The 26810-nt window shown below is 44.5% G+C and overlaps 3 protein-coding genes across 6 annotated transcripts in view; 1 reads left to right on the top strand and 2 right to left on the bottom strand.

Moving 5' to 3' along the window:
• Positions 1-97: 97 nt before the first annotated feature.
• Positions 98-3147, bottom strand: LOC106808087 (coiled-coil domain-containing protein 178-like). Its single transcript, XM_014810653.1, has 9 exons — positions 3126-3147; positions 2549-2647; positions 2162-2350; positions 1891-2041; positions 1633-1702; positions 1246-1388; positions 935-1088; positions 493-588; positions 98-274 (listed from the first exon to the last, which is right to left on the bottom strand). Exons 1-9 carry the CDS (start codon positions 3145-3147, stop codon positions 98-100), a joined length of 1101 nt encoding a protein of 366 aa, XP_014666139.1.
• A 1292-nt stretch (positions 3148-4439) lies between these two features.
• Positions 4440-16566, top strand: LOC106808086 (putative Polycomb group protein ASXL2). Its single transcript, XM_014810652.1, has 16 exons — positions 4440-4611; positions 6907-6989; positions 8149-8257; positions 9212-9350; positions 9582-9725; positions 10480-10614; positions 10873-11402; positions 11922-12023; positions 12281-12387; positions 12546-12622; positions 12912-13020; positions 13492-13850; positions 14113-14189; positions 14541-14675; positions 14902-16174; positions 16385-16566. Exons 1-16 carry the CDS (start codon positions 4537-4539, stop codon positions 16564-16566), a joined length of 3636 nt encoding a protein of 1211 aa, XP_014666138.1. The 5' UTR covers positions 4440-4536.
• Positions 16567-16720: 154 nt separating this feature from the next.
• LOC106808101 overlaps positions 16721-26810 on the bottom strand; it is a 17101-nt gene continuing 7011 nt past the window's right edge. For all 4 annotated transcript variants that reach the window (XM_014810673.1, XM_014810674.1, XM_014810676.1 and 1 more), the window contains exons 4-7: positions 26482-26656; positions 25550-25730; positions 17934-18102; positions 16721-17389 (exon numbers count right to left, since the gene is read on the bottom strand). In XM_014810673.1, the coding sequence (XP_014666159.1) occupies positions 17233-17389; positions 17934-18102; positions 25550-25730; positions 26482-26656 (682 nt within the window). In that variant the 3' untranslated portion in view covers positions 16721-17232. The remainder of the gene's footprint in view (positions 17390-17933; positions 18103-25549; positions 25731-26481; positions 26657-26810) is intronic.

The raw sequence follows: 26810 nt of genomic DNA, 5'->3' as shown, positions 1-26810 counted from the left end.
ATGCACAACAAACAATACAATAATAATATGTCCATAATGCAGCAGCTACTCTACTGTCACTTTAATTGTCACTACGACTACAACCACGATTGTCAGGCTACCAAGATATCTGTGAGATCATTATCAAATATAAATACATTTCGGATATGTTCTCGAGTGTGTCGTCAGTAGTAATCTGGTGCACCTTGCTGCTATTCACAATGGCTCTCAGTTTAGATGCTGTCTGGTGAACCGTGTTTTGCATATCTGTTAGAGCAGACTTCCACGCTGCAATCTACAAACATAGCAATGACCAATATCTTTAATGATGCACCTTTTTGGACGATGCTTTGTTCCATCTATTCTATATGTAAAAATACACATTATTAAAATAGTTGCTGCCGATGACAATAAGAAATAGCTGTATTTAATATTTAGACCCTTTGTTTGCTTTAAGGTATGAGTGGTCCATGCTGGAATCTTTTTTAGATTAAGTTGCAAGGTGACTTTAACCTGCTTGTCTCTCTCCTCTCCAAGCAGTTTGATTTGTAATTGCAGTCCGCTGATGTCTTTCTCTTGGAATTTTCTTTTCTTGTCCAGTGCTTTGACCTATCCACATAGATATAGCTGCATGATCAAATCACATTAATACACAGATAATGAAAATTTTCTAGATGTAGCTGGCATTGTCAGACATACATTTCTCAATAGCTGAAATAATGATAACGCATTAAACAATTGCCTGTATTAGGTGGGCCTAGGTGCAGGATAGTACAAATTGTTGATAAAACACTATCTTGTTAGATGCATTCTTATCTTAGTATTAGCAGAGATTTATCTATAATAGCATATATATAGTGTGGAATGTAATAATATTACTGCATATGAGGTAGCATGGATAAATATACGATAATAAGTATATATATATTATATACTGAGAACTAGTCCTACATACAGAAGCAGCAATAGCCGACTCATCTTCATCGAGCCTCGTATCTGTATCTAGCTTCTCCTGAAGGTCTGCAGCTGTAGTTTTGATCTTGACCCTCGATTCCTCAGCCTGCTGTATATATGATGCATGGAGATCCTGGCAGTACTGCAGCTCAGCACTGTTAAAATCCCACAGTGCAATTATACAGACACCCACGTTTCATTCTCTCATATCACAGTGCAAGAAATGATAGACTATATTCCTTATCGACAATGTATAGTATCCAAGTGACATACGTAACCAGTGTTGTATTTACACATGAATGCCTAACTCACCAGACGTTTTTAAGTTTTCTGTTGGCATCTCGCAATTTCTTGCTGATGGATAACCTCTCCGATTCTCCCTTTTCGTGCTCCTGGCTTGAATGTTCTTCTGCGGCACCATAAGACAGTAGCACATCGTTCAACTCTTGTGTAGCCTAGGAGAAACAATGGAAATAAGTCATGGCATTGAGATTATATCTCTTCTCTTCATATCCTCTCTCCAATTTCCTTCATTACCAGATTTTGAACATGGGAATAAAATAATAATTTAATATTTTTGCTGCAATGTTTTCCATGTCATATTACAAAATTAGTAATAATTTAACAACTTAAATCAAATTGATAAGTATGTGGGAAATATATCTTATTTAACTGACTGACTGAATGCTATGGTGTTACCTGTTCTTGTGCTTCATCTATTTTTTGCATGTCTTCCTCTTGTAGCTTCAGCTTTCCTTCTATAAGGGGACTAAACAGAAAATGGGGTAACTTAACATTACATTCTAGTTCAAAAACTTTTCTTTCAGTTTAAGATAAGGCTACAAAGCTTTCAATATTTTATGGATATTGTAACAAATTATTTTTCTGCCAATTTTGTGTGGCATTGTTGTTAGTTTAGAGAAAGTTAGTTTAGATGCAACAATAGAAGATGCTCACCAGTGCTTATTTACGAAGGCAATGTCAGCCTTAAGGCGCGTGTTCAACTTCTCTGCTCTAGTCACCTTCGGCTTGATCTGTGCCTCGATGCGTTTCTGGTACGAGGTGTGCCACTCCAGTTCCATGATATCCATAACGCGAGTTCTGTGCACTGAAACCAAACCAAGCTATTGACTTCAGCAGCACATCTACAGCCATGCCCTACACCAATGCATCTATGTAACCATGAACTCGTCTAGAAGTCCTCTAGTTAGCTTCACGTGTATTCAACCTTTTTCAGCTGCCTCTGGAAGAACATTGAGCCGCTGTGCTGAGAATTGGCTAACTTTCTTTTCCAAGACGTATGACTTTTCTCTCTCTGTGCTGAGTAGTTTAGCTGTCACCTCTTTGTCTGTTTTTAGGCGTTTTACAAGCTTCATCACGGACGACAAGATGGCTGACATATTGACAGGGCTGGCATCTACCCATAGTAAACAGATGTGACGAGTTCATTAATGTGCAAGAAATTGTACACTTCCTTACCAGTTTAAGCTAGTGTTTATGAATATTTTTTATTTTAATCATTGTCTACAACAGTAGAAGTCTCTATAGGTGTGTTCTCAATGAGTCCAACCCATACACAGGCATAATGTGGAAAACATGCATGGTACAAACTAACTAGTATCGGCTCCCACTCCTTCCACGCTGAGGGTCGGCTTGCTCCCACAGTGGCCATGGTTTACACTGGTAGTAAATCTTGCACACTGTCTTCCTTCACCTGCAGAAAACGTCAACATGGGACTAAACAACATTAAAATGAGCAGCCTTTCTACTGCTCCTATGCACAGTTACAATCACAGTTAATGCACAGTAACATAGCTAGATTTTCTGCAGAGCCTTTCACACATGTTGGGTCTGACCTGCCTTCAAAGCTAAAGCTAATTTGTGATTTTCAATAAATCTTCCAATGCACCTTAATTGTCTAATCAATAATATACCCTAATGTCCAGTTGTGACTTTTAACGATCCCAACATAGTAATGTTTTTTTTCACAGCTCGATGTATATATATCTGAACTGATCTGAGTTTATTTGTTTATCTTATTTGAGCCACTTACTACATGCGTAATTGACTATAATTACTGATTGGAGTTAATTGATGGATTGCCTGCCATATCTTCTGAAATTCCTTGGAAGAATCTTGTATAGCAGCACATTTACACATAAATACACTGTAAATGTTTCTGTATATCATACCTTGTGTATCACTCGCAGTCATATCCAATGTGTATATTAACTGTTGAAGTTGCTGCATCTTTTCCACTGCCTTATCCACGCAAGAGGTTGTATGTGACTGTAGCATACAGCTGCTATTCCTTCGGGCAGAGATGGATTGCCCTTCTACATTGTCAGCAGTGAGGCTCATGTTTAATCCTGCTTTAAACCAAGTATATTCTTCAGTAACAACACTGAGGCACAATGTAATTAATATTCCTAGTTTGATCTAACTATATATATATATAATTTATGTTTTCTCGGACCCACCCGAACATCCACGCACGATCCGCAACAGAAAGAAAAGAGAAGCCTACTGGATCCACAATCTAAACACCATCCAACCATACGGACTCAACCTACGGGTCGAAATACCGGGATGGATAGAAGACTATCACAGTAACCCTGCCAACATGGAATCAACGTGAGGCTATCCCTAGCCAGACGACCCCAGGGTAGCGAGCATTTCGATTCACTTTTTAAACACACTTATATATATAATTTATGCTAAATTATTAAATGTAATAATAAATATACAAGTGCATTAGGCCTACATCAGTACATGTGTAATTTGTAAAGAGTTGATATACCCCAAACGGTTTAACTCTCTCAGTATAATAAAACTAACTAAAAATAAACAGTTTAAAAAACAGTTTAAAACAAACAGTTTAAATATAACTACAATAATTATTATATATTTAATATAACCTCATAAATAGTATTCTTGAAAAGTCCAAGGGACTATAACGAAGACGGAGAGACACGTTGATCAAATCGATAAAGTCAACACTACGTCAAACGGTCAATGAAATTGAATGATGAATCATGATCAATTTTATCGAAAGTGAAATTATATAATTATAAAGTTCGATATTATTTACAAATGTGGCCATAGGTCTTTTCTTGTCAGCCGCACTGTGTAGTATTACTATTAGTGTGTTGTGTAGGCCTACAACTAACAAATTGACTTTAAACATGATAGAACAAGACAACGGTAGCCTAGGCCTACGTTGATTGACTTTAGCATCAAGCTGAAATTCAGACAGCAAAATAGAAGCGCTGTATAATTTTGTGTGGATTATATATAATAATAAGTATATATATAGTATATATACATAGAAAATCACTTAAAACGCAATAAAAAACATAATGCATACGTGAATTAGAACGTTGTAATATAATTACGGGCTTCTCCGATTAAATTGCACTCCATCTTGATGACGAGGCGTTGTCAGGACGAAATTACCCGAAAGTCGCCGAATCTGTCCACGTGATCAAGCGTTGTTCAAGCCAAAGATGGCTGGCGATACGTTGGTAGAGTTTTACGAACTTTTGTAAACATTAGGTGAATTAGACTTAAAACAATGTTCACATCTTGATATGGATTACAAAAATGCAAACAGATAGCTCGGAAAAAGTCGTGATGAAGAAAAGGAAAGAGCTAACATGGGTGGAAGCGGCCAAACTAGTAAGTGACTTGTAGTTGTAGCGCTAAACAAAATTTATTTGTAAATAGGCCCTAAACTGGCCTAAGCACTAGGGGCCTACTACGGATTTTTAGTCTATGATATTGCGCTTAGATTATAGGCACACGTTTGTCTAGTAATTAATATAATAGTTATTCCAATCGTTATGATGTATACGAGTCCTAATATTAATAACAACTGCAAATAACTTTGTTGCTAGTTTATTACGACGAAACTGGAGTGTCTAAAACCACTGGCAGCAAGATCAAGCCCGCACGTACAGCACACACGCGCGCCATTGACTATATATATACAACATGGTGTCGAACTCGCCGGCAGTCGCCGCCGCAGTTTCCACAACTCACCGTTTTAAATCAGTTACAACTCCCGTGTTCCTGCAGGTGACGCCACTTTCCAACTATCGTTGGAATCGCAGAACATTGCTTAACAATATAGACCCGCCAATTTTGACAATCGGCCCGCCAGAATGCGCTTAAATCACAGAAATTCCTCAAATATACATGCTAAATGATACTTAGCCTGCAACTGGGTGAAGAAGGCGGCTGGCTGAACCGTTGGCGGCTGCGCATACCATGAGTCATGACTCACCCGCGATGTCAACAAGCGTAGTTTCGCAGCCTGTCTGCGCATTAAACTTGCTGCAGCCAATCAGCGCAGCCGCCAACGGTTCAGCCAGCCGCCTTCTTCACCCAGTTGCAGGCTAACTGCGGCGGCGACTGCCGGCGAGTTCGACACCATGTTGTATATATATAGTCAATGGCGCGCGTGTGTGCTGTACGTGCGGGCTTGATCTTGCTGCCAGTGTCTAAAACTGTCTTGCCACTGCACTGCCACTGATGCTGATAGGGTCTATGTCTCCCTGGGTACTGCGGGAACGTGCCCTGGGTACGGTCCGGCATACCGGAATGTACCCTGGTAACTATCTGATATGGTTATAGGGTTAGGGAGTAGGCGAGGTACGGTCCGGAATATTAGATAGTACCAGGGTACGTTCCGGCAGTACCCAGGGAGACCTAGACCCTGGCAGTGCCACTGATCAACCTGCGACAAACTTAACTTGTTGTTGAAGTGGCAGGGCTTTGGCAGAGTAAGATAGTGTGGTAATAATAGGTTAACTCAGTATTTTTACTCAGTAACTTCATACCTATGCACAAAGTGGGTAGTTTCTGCCATCATGCTGTGACAGATGTATTAGCTGTTAAAATACTATAATTTCCAAGTAATACACATTTGTTACAATACAACGCAACGCTATATATACTAATAAAAATTATAATATAATATCAACAACACCCTAATTCAACAAATAGAATGTATATTTGAGTATATTGTAATATCATTTCTATACACACATCACGCACGCCGTAGACATAATGACGCACGCACGCACGCACGCACGCACGCACGCACACACGCACACACACACGTGCATGCATATACATATATATATAGGGTTAGAAATTAATGGTAGTGCGCTAGTCCGAAACTACCAGATTTAGTGACGGATGTGGAGATTGCAGGAAATACTTGACTCGGCGTAAACCTAATACCAGCACTGCAGTTTTGACTAACACGGATAAAAGAAACTGATAATTTCAATTATTTCTATTTCCTGCGAGTTGTTATAACTTTATTTTAAATAAATTAAAGTATCAATTAGCAAATATACATGAAAATATTCTTTATGTTATGTATTCACAAAATTCTGAACTACTAGAATTAGTCACGGACTACTAGATTACAAAATCTAGTAGTCAGTATTACTACAAGTCAAAGAAGGTTTATTTTGCACCCTGTGTATAGATGTATCACAATAAACTGATTATCTTCTTATCTAGTCAGGTTCTCCAAGAGCACTTATAGCCTGACGGCCCGCCAGGCTATCATCGAGCCCCGCCATCCTAAAATGCACCCGCCACTCTAAATATCATAGCCGCCATGCTAAATATCTTAGTCCCCGGACTCCCCGCCTTTGGCGATTTGCAACTAGGACCGTAAAGGCAGCACCCGCCATGCTATAATAAAAAAGCTTGGAGAACCTTGCTAGTATATGTTGTTAAAATGACATTTTTAGCAATTTGTTAAATATATATTGAATGAAATGTGCCTTTTTATGTGTTATGGTAGTGTATTCCACTGGTTCATTATCTCCACAGTAGGTGAGTTGTGACCATACATATCATTTGTTGTTATATATATGCCCTTGAAGCATGCATTCACAGTTTTACTGTTATATTTTTGTCACAATATAGCAACTTGTCTCGCGGTTATTATAGGTGTTGCAGCGTCATTCTGCTACTCCCATGAGTCACAAAGAGATCCTGAAGGTGATTGATGCAGAGCAACTGAAAGAGATCAGGTTTGTTTGTGAATACATATATCCTTGCATGTTGTTAACGTTCTCATTTAAATTGAACTCTTCTCTGACCAGCTGACGAGATTCAAGTAAAAGCTTGGCATGACTAGTACAAATAACCAAATGACGCAGGGTGCCAAATTAACGGGAGTCCGGAGTCAAATACTCCATGATTTACTGTCGGACTCCCTGATTTGACACATGCAGGAGTCCGTGTGACTCCCTGAAAATTCTGCCACACTAACTAGTTCATTCCGGAGCACGGCCTCGCGGAATTACCGTATTTTTCAGCTAATGTCCAAAGAAAATTTGGCAGACGTGCAACTGCATGAATTTTAAAAATAAGCCCATGCGTTATTGTTTTAATATCTTTAATTTTGAACCTCAGACTGCGGACTCCCTCATTTTGTCGCAGACTCCCTCTTTTTGAGGGTAGGGAGTCCATTGGGCTCCCTTGTTCAAAAGTTAATTTCTATCCCTGTTACATAAATTAAGTAACAGTGAGGTAAATTTATTGGTTGAATTATATACACATGTGGAAAATGATAATAATTTTACGTATCTGAGTTGTATATTAAACTGATATTTATATCAGAAATAACTTTTTATATATAAACAACTTAATATAAGAATTTTTTAACTCAGTTATAACTGAGTATGTAGAAGATTATAGTCACTTGTTAGATTCATTATAATTACTTATTGAAATAATGTGTAATAAAGCAGGGTTGTCCCCATGTCTTCATGTCAGGTCTGAGATGCCTTCATATCTGAAGCTAATTTACGACATCCTTTAAATTCTCCAACATGCCTTAATTTTCAGCTGCGTGTTTAATATTCATGTTCCTGTTTCTTTTCAATCTTTCTTCATTAGGTGAAGATTATGTGCCAAAAATGTCATAGAACATTATCAAATTGCAATTAACTATGTATCTTCCAGGCCATCCTCGACATCCATCCATAAACAACATGACTTCCAAAGTTCCTGGGGGTGAACCCTGTAAATGGCATTTTTCTGTGGTGTAGTATTTAAGATCAGAACAATTGTCTGTAATAGCTGTCTATAGGATGTTGGATTTGTGATAACATATATATACAGAAACTGAAATCTGTACTAATATTATCATTTCATGTGAAGATGTGTATCTTCAACTTTTCACAGTGGCACAACACCTTTGGCTTGCCTGAATGCGATGTTACACGCATACTCCCATGGACCATCCAGTATCTTCTACAAGGTTGCAGGGCGTATGGGTGTGTATGGCCTTAAGGTGCGTGGATCTTTATTATCTGTGTAAGGCCTATTTAAGAACCAGTTTGTATTCATATATACTGTGTTCAATAAATATGGTTAAAAAATCATTCTAAAATTATTATGTTTATGACCACATGAAAATATTGTGTTATATCAATGTAGAATATATGTATCCATCTTCCTTTTTACAATAATAAAGAATTGCAACCTGAAAGCTCCTGAATTATGAAACATTTAAAGGGACAGTAGCCTTTAGGATTTTACTGCATACAACTGTACTTACTGTATAACAAATCGTCTATACCCACATGTATATGTCACCAGATACTTAATTAATTATTTACACATCAACGCTACGAAATTTGAACGGCGCCATGACACCCGCGACCGTGCTGCCACTCTGAAAAAGTTGCTATTTGCATTTTTATTTTGCAGGTAAATGACCGAGGGCTAATCACAAAAGTGCAATTATATTTATACCTAAATGCTATTTAACCGAACGATATTCATTTTAGGGCAAATTTATCCATATTATAACTGAAACTATATGTCGTTTATAAGATATTACAATCCTTTTGCTTTTAAATGAAGAAATAAGAAATACCCTCGGTCTGTAGCCCTTGGCTGGAAAGTGGTTTTGCGCAACTTCTCAGATCGTGCGCTTTGAGTGGCGCCACCGTCGTTGTAGTCAAACTGTAGTCGTTAGTTTTAAAACATTTTTTAAAAATATTTCTAATGGTGATTGAACCATGAAACTTTTTATGTAGCGCAATTATAACCTAAATTAGCTGAAAATAATCCTAGAACCTAGAGGCTACTGTTCCTTTAAGTATTGTGATGCACATGTATTTCTAAATGCTAACAGTGCATTTATACTCGAGATGGTGACTGTCTTTAGACAACCTAGTTGCTATGTTGTCGAATGTATATAATAATTTGAGTGACAGCAGTAGTGATGTAATATTTTCAGAATGACCTGCCAGGGGGCGCTGTTCTGCTGGAGATGGAAGAAGAGCAGACAACAGAACTCAATCTTGATGAACACGGAGAGCCACTCGATGGCCAGCCTCACAAGGAATGTGTCACTGCTGAGCGGAAAAAGCAAAAAGGTGAAAGGGAGCATTAGGATTGACATACATACAATGAAATTTCCTGTAAAGAAAATCCGTCTGTATCTAAAGCATATAAATGGTAATTTGCAAGTTTAAAAATGTGGAGATTGGAGCATTCCTTGTTTTGAATGTGTTAAAATTCTACTTTTCAAATTCTGTTGTGGTTTTCCCTACTAGAAGTTACAGATGTTGTCTCATTGACTATCAGAACATTTTTTCACAATGCAGTATACTATGCCAAACTCCCCCCTGGTGTGAAAACAATACCTCCACCGCCACCTCAAAAGACGATGGATGCAACGCTACAGGAGAGTGTCGAAAACAGACTTGCTCATCAGATAAATAAAGCTACTAATGATGCCCACAAGAAAGGTATTACATCTCAAAAGTTGTTGACACGTCTACTAGGCATGTAGTTGTTGCCTAATGAATGTATCTTATTATCTCCTTTAGACGAGCATCCCTTATTGAATCATGAATTATGAGAGGTATTAATTGTGTAGACCAGACCATGCTATAGATAATATAGTATAGATACCACTCGACTAGGTATTTATTGTTTCGCCCGAAGCTTTAAAAGTTAAGGTAGGTATTGGCTTATAAGAGGCTTAAGAGTCTTATTTACTTGTAATTGAATTTTGGTCATGCACTAATTACCAATATTATAATCACCGGTACTGAAGTGAATGGCAGGTTAGAGATGCTTTGCACGTGCGTTTGCCAAGAAGGAGAATTTCCAACTGGTTCACAGTCTTTCGAGTTTTTTCTCGTGGCCAGGAACATTTGTGAGCTCCGAGTGTAAATTCGTAGAGAAAATTTATGGGTAGAGTGAAGGGGAAGAATTCCTAATTATGACTATGAGACCAGAAGTAGTCATGCGTCGCATTTTGTTCTCAATGTCAGCTATTATTACGTCGGGTCGAAGTCGCATCACAGCACGACTCAATTGACTCTTGTTCAACTTTTTAAATCTATAGAGTGATAAAGTTTGGGTGTAGGTACGCACAATTTGTTATCACATTTTATGTTCAGTTATGGTTTCAGTATTTTGGGGTATTTATCCCTGTTTTATGTTTTTAATTTCACATCTGCCTTTTATATATTATTATTTTTATTTATGCTGCAGATGTCTCAGGCAGTAATTCCGCATCTCCAAAGAGTGCTGCGCCATTGAGACGGTCACTCAGGACAAAGTACAAGAAGAACAAGGGATTTCCACGTATCATCATGAAACTAGCAACCCGACCTTCGGATGCAGAAGGTACGTTTCTTGTCCGATATTTTGTCTCATTCATAGCCTGAGTTTAATCAGAAATTATTAATATTACGACTTTTACGAAATATTACGAATATTATGTAATTAAGACTTACCCCTTTTTCAGTCTTACTCAGCCACCTACATGATTCACTCTTTAGTGTATTTTGACAGATGACACATGCATATTCAAGCTTCTTTAAAGGTCCACGCGTTCTTTGCTAAAGAGTAACTGAAACATGCTTGTTTTCGTTTGTTCGATAGCGAATAAGAACAATAAACTGCTGTCATCATCAGTGCCTGCGTCGTCGTTGCCGTCGTCAGCCCACAGGGTAAACTCTATAGCCCAGGTACCGGCACCCCGTGATAACTCGCCGTTCGTACCCGCCTCGTTGCTGCCGACGCCCGCCGTCGCATCGAGTGTAAACTCTGCAGCTCCGAAGTCGACGTTGCCTGTCACCACGGCAACGTCCGTGGCGGCGGCGGCATCGTCGCTGAACGCGACTCAGTCGGCGGCGCTAGCGAAGGTCGCGGTGCCGAAGCATGCTGCGACGGTGGTGCCTCCGCGCAACATCGTCACGGCGCTTCGCAGCAGTGCGGTGGCGAATACGCGGTCGCAGACGAACCTGAAGGGTGCTGATGAGAAGTCAGGGACGTCGAAACACGTCGAAGACAAGTGCACGCCGCAGAACGCCGAGGTAGCTAGCGACGGCGACCACGAGAGGGCGCCTGCATCTGCCGGTAGCAAACGGCTTGGCGCGTCGAAGGAAGAGCCTACGTCGACAACATCGTGGGTAAGTAGGTCGCTATTGAGCGTCGTTCGTTCGCATTTTATGGGCTTCGTTTCACAAATAACGAGCATCGTTGCCATTGGTTTTCACATCTACTTGCTTGGCTATGTTTTAAATTTTTACTTACTGTGATAATTGTGATTGTAATCGGGGAGACCATGGAATCGCCTACTTCTTTTGGCTAAAAAGTTTTCTGCAGAAACGTCTCTCTAATTATATAATGGATTTCGATCGGAAAATATTATTTACGAACGACAGAACTTTACGTTACGAACGTGTCATCCGAAATGCATTACTCCTGTAACAATAAGTATTACTCTAAAATGCTAATTACAAATTATTCGCATAATACTGGCAAGTGTGGAGCATGTTGCTTGGTTCATGGTCATGTATAGCTGTGGCGATAATGTTATTATTTAATGCTTGGCTGTCAGCACTGTGTATAGGGGTGCGCGAGTTTCAGATTCTGTTCAAACATGGACGAGGGGCTTGTTTTGAGCGTCGACTGGCATTTGCTTGCAGGTGCACCGGCGACGTTACAGACGGTCGAGCGGATCATCGCAGAGTGAGGTCACCGTCGATCTGGAGACGCCAAACTCCGTACTCGTGCACACCAATCTCAGGGTAGGAATGCTGATTGCATTGCTCGGCTGAAATTAACGATACGATGACCTCTGATGTCCGCTTCACACTCGAGCTGTCGTGCAACGTTGTCGCGATGTAGCGTAGCGTTCATTAGTTGCGATTCCTCCTGGCTAGTGAATCACTCTTCCAACCCTATTCTCCGCGAGGAGAGAAGGAACTTGGAGAAGAGTGAAGCACTCGGCAATCGTGAATTTTTCTTCGGAGAGGTGATCGCCACGTTCGTATTTCCGTTGCAGAATCTGGTAAACCGGCACACCCTAGTTTCGCTGCCTCAGTCTTACCAATACCAACTCATACAGATGCTGCCTGAAGTCGAGCGATTAGAATGTGCTGGAAATCCAAAGTAAGCATTCTCAGTTTGACCACGGCTGTCCGCGAACAGACAGTTTTATTTGACGTGTGGTTAATTCGATAAGGTTACTTCTTAGTATAGTATAGGAACATGTATATGGCATATAGTTTATAGTATATGGCATTTCTTATTGTACATTTTTTTGCCAGGTCTTTGTCCAGTTCATCTCTGAACAATGAATTCCTAGCAAGAGCTCTTCAAGACTGGAAGGAAAGATTGGCAGAAGGTATGAGCAGGGTTTTCTGGCAGTGGACAGTGGACTTGCAATGCAATAGTCTCTAACCTGCCTCAGAGCAAGAGCAGGTCATGGGTATAACTGTCTTGCGTGATTTTTAAGCTCTAGTATTTTTCTGAAATATTGCTTTTACAACAAATTTTGTCATTGATGGCATGGGCGTTTGCATCGTATGGGCATTACACATACCGTGACAATAAAGTAGCAATTAACTCTAATAAAATTAATTAATTAATTAAGTAATTCTCTAATTAAGTAGCAACAAACTTTGATCCCGTAGGAGAGTTCATGCCGGAGAACAAGCAGAAGTTGAAGCAGGAGGGTGAGAAAGATCTCGTGAAGCTGGATCCGTGGAAACAGAAACACTTTGAGCCAGTGTGGGGGGAAAGGTGAGAGAGCGTCGGTCGTTGTTACGTTGAGCCAGTGTGGGGGGAAAGGTGAGAGAGCGTCGGTCGTTGTTACGTTGAGCCAGTGTGGGGGGAAAGGTGAGAGAGCGTCGGTCGTTGTTACGTTGTCAGCGTAATTCTACATCTGTGATTGGTGAGATCGAATCTATAATTCTACTTTGGTCGCTTCCTCACATCTATATCCCCACTGAGAGCATTCTCGCTATCATTACAGGTGTGGCTCGCGGCAGTACGACCCCAAGATTTTGGGTTACTTGTGTACTAACATATAAAAATATCACTTATTTTAAATTTTAATATTAAATTCTCAAAATAAGCACATGCATTATTGTTAATATCTTTAATTTTGAACATCAGACTGCGGACTCCCTCACTTTGCTGCGGACTCCCTCTTTTTGAGGGCAGGGAGTCGGACTCCCTTGTTCAAAAGTTAATTTAGACCCCTGATTACAGGTGTGCATCACGGCAGTACGACCCCAAAGAGTTCAGCTCTCCTAGCAAAGCCTACATCAAAGGCTCGAGTAAACCAGGTGGTCAAAAATCCAAGATGGTGCTGGACCGAAAGTCACCGGCGCGTGCCGCTGTCAAGAAGTCTTCGCGGATCGCGGCTGCCATGATGAAGAAGCGAGCGGTGCTGAAGGGCTGCAAGAGAACGTTCGAAGATAGAACGATCGATGTAGAACCGGCCGTCACCGCTGACTCCGACGCTCTCGTGGCGATATCTGAGCCGGAAGTTGCCGCTGCGGTGGAGCCACCGGTATCGGCTTCGGTCACAGATGTCATCGTGGGGGAGGTTGAGCCTTGTGTCCCGGGTACGTCGACCGTTGAATTTCTGTCGTCTCGTTGATATCTCAGTGTAGTGCTGGGGGTCTATCGTCAGTAATATCGTGTGTAGTTATGGGTGCCATGAGTTGGAAATGTTATTATAACTTTTTTTTATAACACTTCATGTGAAAAGGCATTTTAGACTTGTGATGCCACAACTGTTCCTGATGTTTCTGAGATCATTGCACTTGGTTTCGATTTGCATTTCTGTTTTTGGTAATGACTGTCAGTATTTTGCTCGTTTTACAGAGCTGGAGATTGCTGCAGAGGTGCTGCCATCTGTAGAAAAGAGGGAAAGTCCAGTTCCTCCTAAACGAGATCTTGAGGTAGGAGAAAGCACAGGAGTAGTAAGCACACAGTTTAAATGATTAGCTAGCTGATTAATATCCTTAACTGTTATTGAATTTGAATTTTTTCGAATGGTTGATGAATTTATTGTATTTGAATTTATCTGAAAGCCAGGATTTCATGTTTTCCGAACCGCGTTCATATTTTTTTGACCGTTCTGATACTTTCTTTGAGAGATAATAATGTTAAGATTTAGTCTCCGAACAATCAGCACATCACCTGTCTGCAATATTATATATAATATATATATATATAAACTAGTATTAAATGGATAGATGGCGATTTCTAAGGCAAGTACTGTGTTAAGCTCTGCGATGACATTTCGATAGGAGCGTGTGTGTTTGGATGAGGAGAGTGCGTCGTCGTATAAGAGGCCGAGGGAGGAGGAGAGCTCAGATGAGACAGTGGAAGTGCAGCTTGTAGGCGAGATGCCGCAGGCACCTGCTCCAGTAATTCAAGCTCAGGTGAGGGCAATGTAAGACCAACCACGCGGTTTAGCCATGATTCCATCTCTGGTCATGACGATTCGTGTTGATGTGCACGTTTTTCACGGAGGGTATAATTCTCTAGCAACTCTGTCGGGATAACTACGCATTCTTTCCTCGATCAATCGTCCGGTCCCATCCTCACTTCGTGATAGCGTGCTCCGGTTTCCCCCGCTCACCCCTGTACCTGTCTCTCGCATTTCAGGTGCCGGTCACCAGCGCGACCCCACCGGTGCCGGTGCCAGCGGCGGTGGCGGCGCCGATGGTTCGAGCTGCGACCGCGCAGGAGAAGCCGCGAGCGCCCTACCTCGCGCCATCCACCCGCGTCTACCCGACAATGTTGCGGCCGCAGCGCGTCATCGGACAGACCCGCACCCTCGCTCAGATCAAAGCACAGACAAAGGCTAAGCTAGCCGCGCGAGGGCAGGCGCATGCCGGCGGAGGCAGCCCGACGACGCAGGCGCTCCTGCAGCAGCATATCATGAACAAGCAGTGTCCGGCGGGTCGCGGCGGGGGCGGCTCGGGGCCCGGCGGGGGCGGCGGGAAACCGGGAGGCGGGGCGGGCGGCGGCGGCGGCGGCACGGACGGCGTCAACCTGGAGCGTTCGTATCAGATCTGTGAAGCGGTGCTGAAGTCGAGCGGAGGCCGCAACACGGCCGTCCTGCTCAGCAAGAATAAGAAGCCCGTCGAGCTGATGGAGACGGCGGAGGGAGGCGAGGGGGATGCTCCAGTGGCGGGAGGCGAGGGGGATGCTCCAGCGGCGGGAGGCGAGGGGGATGCTCCAGCGCCGGGAGGCGAGGGGGATGCTCCAGCGCCGGGAGGCTGCGAAGCTCCCACATCCCGCGTTGCCGCGGGCAACGCCGAGTGCGACCGGGCAGAGGCCGTACCGGCAGCAGCGAGCTACTGCACCGTCGTGACGACGTCGCAATGCCAACCCGAGCCGACCCAGCAACTCATGTACCAGCACAGCGGCTTCGGTGGCGCCACGGCGGGCGCGACGCCGCTCGGCCCGCCGCCACCAGTCCTCCAGGGGACGCCGCCGCAGCCCTTGTTGATTGCCGGCGGGCAGGTGCAGGTGACGTCTCTTCCCTCTGGTGTCGGCGGCGGGAACCCGGCGCTGGGTTTGGACGACCTCAACCAACGCTACTACCTGCTGACGTCGTCGGGAGGTGAGCATCATCACTACGCCAAGCCGGCGGACGCGAACCCGCAGCGGGCCGCCAGCGCGCCGCCCGGACGCGGCGCCCTCGCCACCGCCGCCGTCTCGCGCTGCGCGAGCGCCGACAACGCGAAGATCGTCACCGTGGGGGCGCCGCAGGCGGGCGTCGTCGCCGCGGCGGCGCCGGAGAACGGGGACGTCGACGCGGACGGGCTGGGTGGGCTGCTGAGTAATGGCAATGAGGTGGTGCAGGCGGTGAACCTCGTGCAGGGCAACACGGTCACACAGGGCATGCTCGTCGGGAGTGTGTTCATCCCCTGTAACGTACAGAACGTCCCTGCCCCCACCGCCGCCGCCTCCGCCGACGGACGCCCGCTCTTGCTTCAGCAGCAGCAGCAGGTGGTGACCACGGCAGGGCAGCAGCAGCATCATCAGCAACATCATCAGCAGCATCAGCAGCAGCATCAGCAGCAGGTGCTCGTTCAGAACCAGCCCAACGGCACCGTGACTGTCGTGTCAACGCCTGCAGGTAATATATCTGCCGCCGTGCAGCAGCAGCAGATGGTACTACCGGGAGCGGCGGAGCGGGAGGCTGTGTCGGATTGCGCGTGCAATCTGAAGCCGATGCACACGTGCAGGAACTGCGGCGCGTTCTGCCACGACGACTGCATCGGTCCCTCAAAGCTCTGCGTCACCTGCTTGATACGGTAGCCGCCTGTCGCCATGACGACCGCATCGGTCCCTCTTATATAGAAGAGCTAATATTGTATGCGCGCGCATGTTAAAAGTTTTTGTTTCATAAAAACTGCCGTACATTTGTAAAACTATCCTACCATAATAACAAAAAGACAAAGATCGCAAGACGTAACGTTCATATTTTCTATATAAAATAACATTTATTGAAGATCTATAACCCATTACTGATGTACACGTAACACATTTGCTATATGATACATGATAATATTTTAAGGTGTTATTCGCTATATATGATATATCTCTATAATATGTAAAACTTCCTGTTATGTCGTTGACATGTATTTCTGTAGTCGACTAGGTGCCTGTGTCGAGGTATGCTACGCCAACATGTTCTGCTTGCATCTATGACAAATACGACATACGCATATACGCTCTCCTATGACACTATTTGTCATAGGAAGATTCTTCCTATGACAAATATTGGCGAGTCAACTTCGTTCCGCTTTACAGCTGAAATTCACTGCTTGCATTCATAATAGCGCTCCTAAACTCCTATGATGCGCACGACACATACAACAATATTTGTCATAGGAAGAATCTTCCTATGACAATAGGAGAGCGTATATGCGTATGTCGTATTTGTCATAGATACGCCGCACGCGCATAGTCCGTATTTCACTGTTATCGTTGCGAGAGTTCCTCCATGCGCCGTCTAGCGGCAATTCGCATCTTCTCGTGCAGTTCCTTTCCTTTCCCCGGCTCCGTCTTAAACCTGAATTGTCGTTCTTCTCTGCCATCTATCGATTTGAAATAAAACATCGCTGGTCTGGAACTGTATCTGCAACCGAGAATCAAACGGGTTCAACGTTACGTACACAACGTATATGCTACAATCAATATATTATCCAGTGTTTGGATATACTGGTGTGCCCTATGGCCTCCTATTTCTATTACGACTACTCGACTTACAATTTCGTTATTGTTTATAAAATCTTTATTACTACCCATAACCACGTCAGGTATTTACATAATTATAGTTTGATGCTCTTTCTAATACAAGTAGATGTCTTGTGAATTCGGTATTATCAGTTAATGAAACTTTCATGTAAAATGTCTTTTGAATCTTCATCTAAACTCTTTTGATCGTGATGTGATGAACGAGCCTCATGGGTGTTTTAGATCGTTGCAATGAAATTTTTTGTCATTGTTCGATATACCCACATTATATCTCTACCGGAAATACACACGTTATAATTTTAAATTCATGTGCATTCCTACAGTGCGCAGAAGCTCGTAAAGTGTGTACGTGCTAACTGTGTATTTTCCCATCGAAGTTTACAGAGAACGCGTGTGCGGGTTCTAACTATATCTTATGCGCTTACTCTCGTATGCATTCGTAGCGCCATTGGTACAAGATGGCGTTGGGTGTCGCTGCGGGTGTGACGTAGACAATCTCGTGGGCGATGTGCAGACGGTAGTTAGCGTCGGGTCGGAGCTTGGGCGTGGTCCGCAGTGCGTCTGTCTCTATCGGCTGTACTGCAAACGTCGGCTCTGTACGGTGCATAGTTACAATCGTGTTAGCTATGATAACGGCCCCTGGTGGCGACCGCGGTAAGGTTCCCGAAAGCGCACTGAAGCAGTCACTTAGTAGAATAGAAGACTTTGGTAGTAGTAGAGCAGAAATAACACAACGCATAATGTGCGATAAATAACATAACGTATACCGTATATGCTGATATCAGGAGTGAATAATAATAGATCCAATTTAGATCTAATAGATTATTAAGTTATCATTATTCTCTCCTGTTCATATGTAATAATCTGTACACTCTTGGCTGGGATATCAAAATACAGAATTAACAGGGATATGGGAAATGGCTATACACACTGCTCGACTGGCGTTTAGCTTATTGTAATCCCGAACACGCACGGCAGATAAAACTCGATAACCTTCAAAACTTTCAACCTGTTGCAGTTTACGGTCATAACTAGTTTCAGTCCACCTAACGCATAGGTACTTTCGGACTACCTATGGTTGCAGCGCGTGGAGAGAATCAAGTCTCTACCCACTCTCAGTTGTCTATACCCACTGTCGTGCATTACAAACATGGCGCCGAATTGTCAGAAACATTTTACTCGTAAGATTACGCTCAAGTATTAGATAGTACTAATTTCAGTCGTAAACTTAGTCGTAAGTAGTACCATAGTACTAATTTCAGTCGTTAACTTAGTCGTAAGTAGTAGTACCATAGTACTAATTTTAGTCACATCTGTGCGTTGTTTCTGACAACGGATACCAGAACTCGAACTGACAAATCTATGTCTTCCATCTCGTTGTTCAGTCCCGCGTATGTCAGTGTTGAGAAACCGAGATCGTGGTCATGTAGAAACTCCCACGTACGGAGTCATGTGAGTCGGGGTGAAGGAATTTGCGGACAATTAGCGTAGATTTTATTTAGAATAAGGTGCGGTCTCCGGTGAGTTTCGCCCACGCATCACGCGGTATAACTCATCATGACCATTTCCGTGTTTAGTAACATTCTACGTCAATGACGCAACAATGATTGTGGGTCCAAATCGATGCCAAGTCATCCATCGTTATAGTGCATGCATCGGATACTATATACGTTTCATAGAATTGGTATTTTCGTGGAAACCGTGCGTGGGGCCCATACATTCGCGCACGCGTTTACCAAGGCGATATTTACACAAGTGACAGCCTCGAGGAAAGTGCCACGCCGGCAGGCATGCGCGACGGACCGACATCTACGCAGGTGTATAGACACCGCCCAAGTAAGAGAGAGACAGCGAGAGAGAGAGAGAGAGAGAGAGAGAGAGACAGACAGAGAGAGATCGTGTGTGTCAAGGTTTCCAACTGATCAACTCGACGCACCAGCCATAAAAGCGACTCCGCCTAGAGGCGGTATTATTTACGCAGGTTTTGCAGGCACGGTGTATCTGCTTAGACAGCAAAACCTGACCAACACTGAGATCACCAAGCGCGCAATAATCACCCTTAATTCTTCACATGCAGTCGTACGTTTCCAATTATTCCTTTATTCGACATAACCGCGCTTGGGAACTATGGTGATATTATATGATATTATATGGTAATAATGGTTATATATATGGTAAGGCGTGACGCTCGTGCCAAGCGTTCATCTAAGCAAGCGAGTCTTGAAGCAGGCGTACATTAGCCGCCTGTCGCCATGACGACTGCATCGGTCCCTCAAAGCTCTGCGTCACCTGCTTCATACGGTAGCCGCCCGTCGCCACGACGACCGCATCAGGGCACACCACAAGTCGATTCCTACTTTGGGGGGCGCTATCAGCGGCTCCCTAATCCGTGGGCGGGAACGGGTCTCTGCATCAGGTGGCGCCACGAGCAGGTGTCCACATCAGGGGGCGCTACGAGCAGGTCTCCACATCAGGGGGCGCCACAAGCCGGTCTCCACATCAGGGGGCGCCACAAGCTGGTCTCCACATCAGTGGGCTGCAAGTAGAAGGTGTGCTTATCGATCTGTCGCAGTCGTCTCTTGAGCACTCATGTTGTATTCAATTTCCTCCACGTCATCTCTAGACATCACAAGTTTACGATTAGCTGACACGTATTGTTATGCAGGGAAGGGGAAACGCCCACTCTGCTCGCTGGATACCTGTGCTACAATGCTCATTATCCTAACTCCAACTGAAGTGTTTTACCTGCAGATTGCCTAGATGTTGACTCTGCGACTTCGGTTCACAGTATAATTGCTTCTATCAAGTGTCTAATGCAGTTCTTGGCTGATTCGCGCATATCGCCCTTGCATGTTGGAATCTAAGACATGCAAATATGTCTGAGTGTTGGAGTGTCAAAATGTTATCTAAACAACATGGCTGCTGTGCAAATTCAGAGTACCATCTAGTATCCAGACAGAGGAGAAGGAGACCGGTTCCCCCTCTATAAAAAAGCTTGCTTTTTTGCTTCATATAAAGTGATGTCGTCAATACAATTGTAATAATTTTTGCCGTCAGTTAGTGACTTTCGGTAATGCTTTACTATTTATTTTGTTGCCCTTTTTTCACAGAGAACGTGATCGTTGGAACCAGAATTGAATATTGATATCGAGATGTTGATGGTGGCATTCGCTAATCGTATGAACTGTGAAAATGAATTGCTTGTTGGATTCCAGGGATACTGATTTCGATTGATTCGAAAGCAGGTTTAATTTATCCTGTCTCATCGTCTGCCTTAGCTTTGCAAAAGTGTGAGGAACTCGTACGTTCGCATATGCTGCCAGGGTTTTTTTGTACAGGGTACATCGATGTGGTTCGGTGATGCACAGTTTTCCCTAGATTCATTGTAGGAATTTTGATGTTTCAGAACTCGAGAGATTGATTGTGATCACTAGGTGATTAGTATATGAAATGCAGTTGTGGGAGTGTACAGAGAGAGTGTTTGATAGTATGCCTAAATGTACTCAACAGCAACGCGAGATTCGTTCACGCATGCCATGCTGCATGGCGGAGTTGAGTTCATGTTTATATTTCATTGTGTAAAAATCAGTGCATCTTGCAAAGCAAAGATAGTTTATTGTAAATATGTACAGTATATCGGAGAAATAGTCGACGTGGTTAGAATCAGTTGACATGGAAGTGAAGTGTGCGTGTGCATCATTTTCTTGATCTATAAGGTGGCTTTGATATGAATTGTAGGTAAATGGCAAATTGATCGATGCCTATATTCAGTATGTGCTATGTGCACGACGTAGTTTAAATTCCAGTTGAAAACTTTCAATCATATATATATATATATATATATATTATATATATGTATAAATATAAGCAAATTCTTGTCCTTTTCTTTTCTATTGATTACTGTATATGGATAAATGTACACATATTCAGTTTTCTTTAGAAATATATTATGAAATGATGGCTGAGTGATAATTAAAAACCTTACAGTAATTTTAATTATTTATAATTATCTTCTGTTAGTTACAGAAATTTATTTATGTCCGACACTTTGCCTTTCCCATTATCATACAAAATAGTATACATTGATGAAGTAATAATAAAACATGAAATGGCATATATGAATATCATGATATGCAAGCAGAAATATTTACTTTTTCTCTTTTATCAACATAAGTTCAGTAGAGAGCAGCAGCCCCCAGGTCATACTATATAACAATATGAAAAAGACCAACAACTTATTGTGCTGCGGTTATGCCTACAATCAAGAGCGTATTAAGAAGGTACCTTCTTTATACGCGCTTGCTACACTCAATTTCTCGCCGCCATTGCGCAACTATTGTTTCAACAAGTGGCCCTGCTTGATCAGATTCAAGGGCGTCTGCAAATCGCACAGCTGCCCAGCCGCGTTATATACTGACGTCAATACTACACGTCAATGCTATATGCCAATATAGACAACACAGACGCACGCGCGGGCGCGCACATACACGCGCGCACGCACACACACACACACGCACGCACACACACACACACACACACGCACACGTGGTACGTAAGTTACAGCTCAGAGCTGGGTAAGGTCGTCGGCTCGCCGCAGTCGGCTATCGACGACTCCTCGAGTATCGGCATCTTCTCCGGAGGTGCACCAGACTTGGTCGCCGGCTCCTTCTTCTCCGTAAACTTCTCCTTGCTGCTCTTCTGCGACAGCTTCTCCTTGCTCTCCTGCGAGATCTTCTCCTTGCTCTCCTTCTGCGAGATCTTCTCCTTGCTCTCCTTGGCAACGTCGCGAACAGGTTCTGGATGGAGAGAGTCCAGGGAACACGTTTTTGTTTCGGATAAACGCCGACGCGCACACGTTAAGTGACGTCGCTCGCTACCTGCGCACGCGTACGCCTACACGCCTGCCTGCCTACGCACCCCGATCGTCTGCGAACACGCTGGGGACAGCTCTGTGGTAAGTCTGGCCGCGAGCACCTGTGGGTGTGGTTCGGAGACCGGATAGGCAGGCAGGTATATACGTGTAGTGAGGTGAGTCATGGGCGGAGGTTTTGGGGCCGGACAAGTAGGTAGGTAGATTTACCTGTGGTCAGATGAGTCAGCGATAGACGTTTTGGGGGTCAGACAGGTAGGTAGGTTTACCTGTGGGCACGTGAGTCATGCGCGGGGGTTTCGGGGGCCGGACAGGTAATTATAGGTAGGTTTACGAGCCAGCGGTGGGGGTTTCGGGGGGGGGAGGCGGACACGTAGGTAGGTAGGTTTACCTGTATAGACAGATGAGTTAGTGTCAGTGGGTTGGAGCCAGATTGGTACGTGGGTATATATATAGACAGCAGCGAAGTGAGTCAGGCATCCTTAGAGCTGGTTGCGTAGGCGGCATGCTGGGCTAATTTTGGCTTTTATCTCCGCACTTAAAACATATACATCAAAGGCGCCGCAATTAAGAAATTACAGGTGATATTCGCCGGCATTCCTTGCATGGTCACTCGGAGTAAATATTGGTGTGGTGCTAGCTAAAAATATGTATCAATATCCAAGATTAAAATGTATAGTTATATATACGCTTATGTTTACTCACTAAATATTTACTTTACGCGCGCAATCACGTACGCACGCATGCGCGCACGCGTGCAACCACACACACACGCGCGCGTGCAACCACACACACACACGCGCGCGTACAACCACACACACACGCGCGCGTGCAACCACGCACACTCACGCACGCATTGCCTGACATGGACTCATACGTAGCGGTAGGATCAAGAAGATGATGGAAAGTAATGTGGTAATCAAATATATGTGAGCAGTGGTTCACCCGCGGCACCACTTCAAAACACATACATCATTGTCGCCAGCAGCATACTGTGAGTAAATGCGATCAGTTTATCATTAACGCATTTTAAAATCTTTATTAACAATGCCATCCCTGTGGTGTGGCGTAACAATGAAACTCATCCTTTCTCGTTCTATTGCTTGTAAAACAGACTTCGTTGCGTTTAAATCCATTGTATTATGTTTTGAAAATATAAATGCAAAATCTATACTTATAAACATTTATAGATATTGTGGGCGGTTCCACTAGTATACAATTAGGACGTACACACGCATACACGCACGCACACACAAACACACACACACAAACACACACGCACGCACACACACACACACACACACACACACACACACACACACTCGCACGCACGCACGCACGCACGCACGCACGCACGCACACACTATACATCTGCGAGATCTTCTCCTTGCTCTCCTTCTGCGAGATCTTCTCCTTGCCGGCCCTGTGTCGGAAGATCCGCGTCACTTTGTTCATGTTGATGGGAAGCAAGGCTCGAACACCGCTGAACGTCCTGCCGCTAGGCGTCCGGCCACCTGTCTTCGGCACGTGTCCGTAGTCGCCCCGGCATCTATCGCCGACGTCGACGTAACTGTAGAAGAGATGACCGTCGGTATCCTCCTTCTTTTCCGCCGCCGCCTGCGACGTCGGTTTCGCGCTGCCGCGGAAGCAGGCACCGACTTTAATCTGGCGCAGGTAGAGCGGCGATTTCTCGTCGCACCACGCGCTCGCGTCCCCGCACGCCGCCACCGCGGCGCTGCAGTCGGCCAGAGCTTCGAACGTCGCTGACACCGCGGCCGGGTTGAGCTCGAGCATGATGCGTCGGTCGTCGGCGAAGCAGCAGGCGACGTAGGCGTCGTCCGTGAGCTGCTCGACGAGTCTCAGCGTGCGGTGTCGCGACGGCGTCATGCCGTGGACGAGACGCACGGTGAGCGGCAGCGGGAACTGCTTCAGCAGGTTGGAGAGCGTGTGCAGCTTGTGAGGGTTCTGAGAGCCGGGTCGCGCGATCGGGTAGAAGTCACCACGGCGGTGATAGGGCAGGAAGAGAAACTCGCTCTTGTTGTTCGTGCATTTCAAGTAGAAGCTGCCACCGCCGTCCTCCTTCTCCGTCTCCTTTTCTTCTGGACCGTCATTCTTCGTCGTCTCCTCGTCCGCTTCCTTCTCGTTCTCCTCCTTCGCTTCTTCTATTGTCATCTTCTTGCTGTCTGCCTCCTTCTCGGCGCTGCTCTCCGTTTCGCTTCTCTCGTCGCCGTCGGCCCTCGCGGCGACGTCGTCGTCGCCCGGTCGCCGCACGTCTTTCTTCTCGTCGGCGAAGATGCCGACCGCCTTGAGAATCGTACCGGACTCGACGACGGTCGCCGCGTACAGCTTTGCCTCCACGCCGTCGCCTGGCGACGACGACGACGCGTCGTTACTCAGTCGGTCGTCCTCAGGTTTCTCCTCTCCGTCGTCGTCGTCGGTGCGTCGTGACCTCGGTCGGCCGTCGTCTCTGTAAGCACGCACGTCACTCTCTACAAGGAAGTACTGCGAGCGTGTCTTGGCGATCTCCTCTATGCTGCAGTGAAGAGCCCTGGGCTTGGCATCGTCGTTGACGACAGAAAACCAACCTGGAGACAAAGACAGCGATCAGTGTCATCGGCCATCAGTGACGCTCATTAATAATCGTTCATCAATAAATAATAGCGGAGTATAACAAAGAAGTGGAGACTCCATGGGGCTTAGCCCATGGTTCATAAGTCGTTGGGGGCGGAAAACTAACCTGTACATGCGAATAAGGACAGATAAGATTCGCAGAGGATAACCCCATAACCTCGTGAGATTTTTCAGCGGTTATAATTCAGCTAAAAGTCTAGCGGACTGTGACGAAGAAAGGGAGAGCGACCAAGGCTGACCAACTGATTTATACGTCGTTGAGAGCGGAAAATAAAACCGTGCGTGAACAAGGACGGGCAGTAATGTCGCGGGTGACCTCATAGGTTCATGAAGATGTCTTCATGTTTTTCTGTTATTCTTCAGAGTGCATGCGGATTATAACGACGGAGTGGAGAGATAGCAAGGTTGATGAAATGATGTATACAGGTCAGCATGAAGTGTCTGTGAACAGCCGCATGTCATGTCGAGCATCTGTGTAGAACACGTCATCAGTAATATATATATATATATATATATATATATTATATATTCTATACGTACCCTCAGTAGAATCATCGTGTGCTACGAAGCTGCCGTTGTTGGCGCTGCCTCCCGCGTCCATAGGTCCCGCCGATCGCCGGAAGACGGAGTCGCGGAAGTTTGGCACGTACGTCGTGCTACTCGTGCCGACGTACACCAGGTCGACGAGCGCCGACGTTAGATCCTGCTTGACTCTGTCGACCTACGTAATACGTGCATATGATCGCGGATTTTTTATTATTTTATTTTTATTTTATTTATTTAGGCAATTATCCATCATATACAATACATAGCATACTTTTACAATAAATTCTGAATTCATAAAATTGGATAACTACCAAGGTTATATACACAGTGGCATCAAGGATGACATCGGTTCACACGGCAGCAAACGATCTCCGTGATTAACCCCCGGAACTCCTGTCCGTGCATCACTCTGGTCAAGTCTACTTTAGGACCACGCCCCGTAAGGATTGTGTTAGGGTTAGGGTTAGGGTTAGGGTTGGGTTAGGGTTGGATTAGGATTTGTGGTTAAGGATGGAATTAAGATTACGGTTTGAGATAGGGTTGGGATTCGTATTTATGGATGAGGTTGGGATTAAGATTAAGGCTTATAGCTAGGAGTTAGAGGCTAAGATGGCTAAGAGTTAGGGTTAGGATTCGGATTTAGAGTTAGGTTTAGGGTTAGGGTTAGGATTCGGATTTAGAGTTAGGTTTAGGGTTAGGGTTAGGATTCGGATTTAGAGTTAGGTTTAGGGTTAGGGTTAGTATGATGATCGTAAGGTATTTTAAAATAGTCCACAGTAGTTACACACACACACACACACGCACGCACGCACGCGCGCACGCACGCAGACACACATATTGTCAGGGGTTATTCGTCATTTATCATTATTTGCCATTTGTTATTTGCCATTATTAACCCCCTGATATTGTGCTACTGCCGCACCTACCAGCTGTTTATCGTGGGTCGTCACCAGGGTGCGCGGATGTACGTTGAAATGCTCGATGACCTTGAACGACCTGACGTCCTCGAGAATGAGCAGACAATGCGGGTTGTTGGTGAGAACCTGCTGGAGGGCGATGTGAGCGTCCGCGAGACACGTCGGCTGCCTGTGATGCTTGTACCTGTATGCGGGCAGAGAGAGAGAGAGAGAAAGTGAGTGTGTGTGTGTGTGTGTGCGCGCGTGTGTGTGTGTGTGAGAGAGAGAGAGAGAGAGAGAGAGAAGAGGAGGAGAGTGAGAGGTGAGGAGGAGAGAGAGAGAGAGAGAGAGAGAGAGAG

This window comes from Priapulus caudatus, unplaced genomic scaffold (assembly GCF_000485595.1).
Source record: "Priapulus caudatus unplaced genomic scaffold, Priapulus_caudatus-5.0.1 Scaffold253, whole genome shotgun sequence".
NCBI classification, from domain to species: Eukaryota; Metazoa; Priapulida; class Priapulimorpha; order Priapulimorphida; family Priapulidae; genus Priapulus; species Priapulus caudatus.
This window is presented reverse-complemented; position numbering and strand designations above follow the sequence as displayed.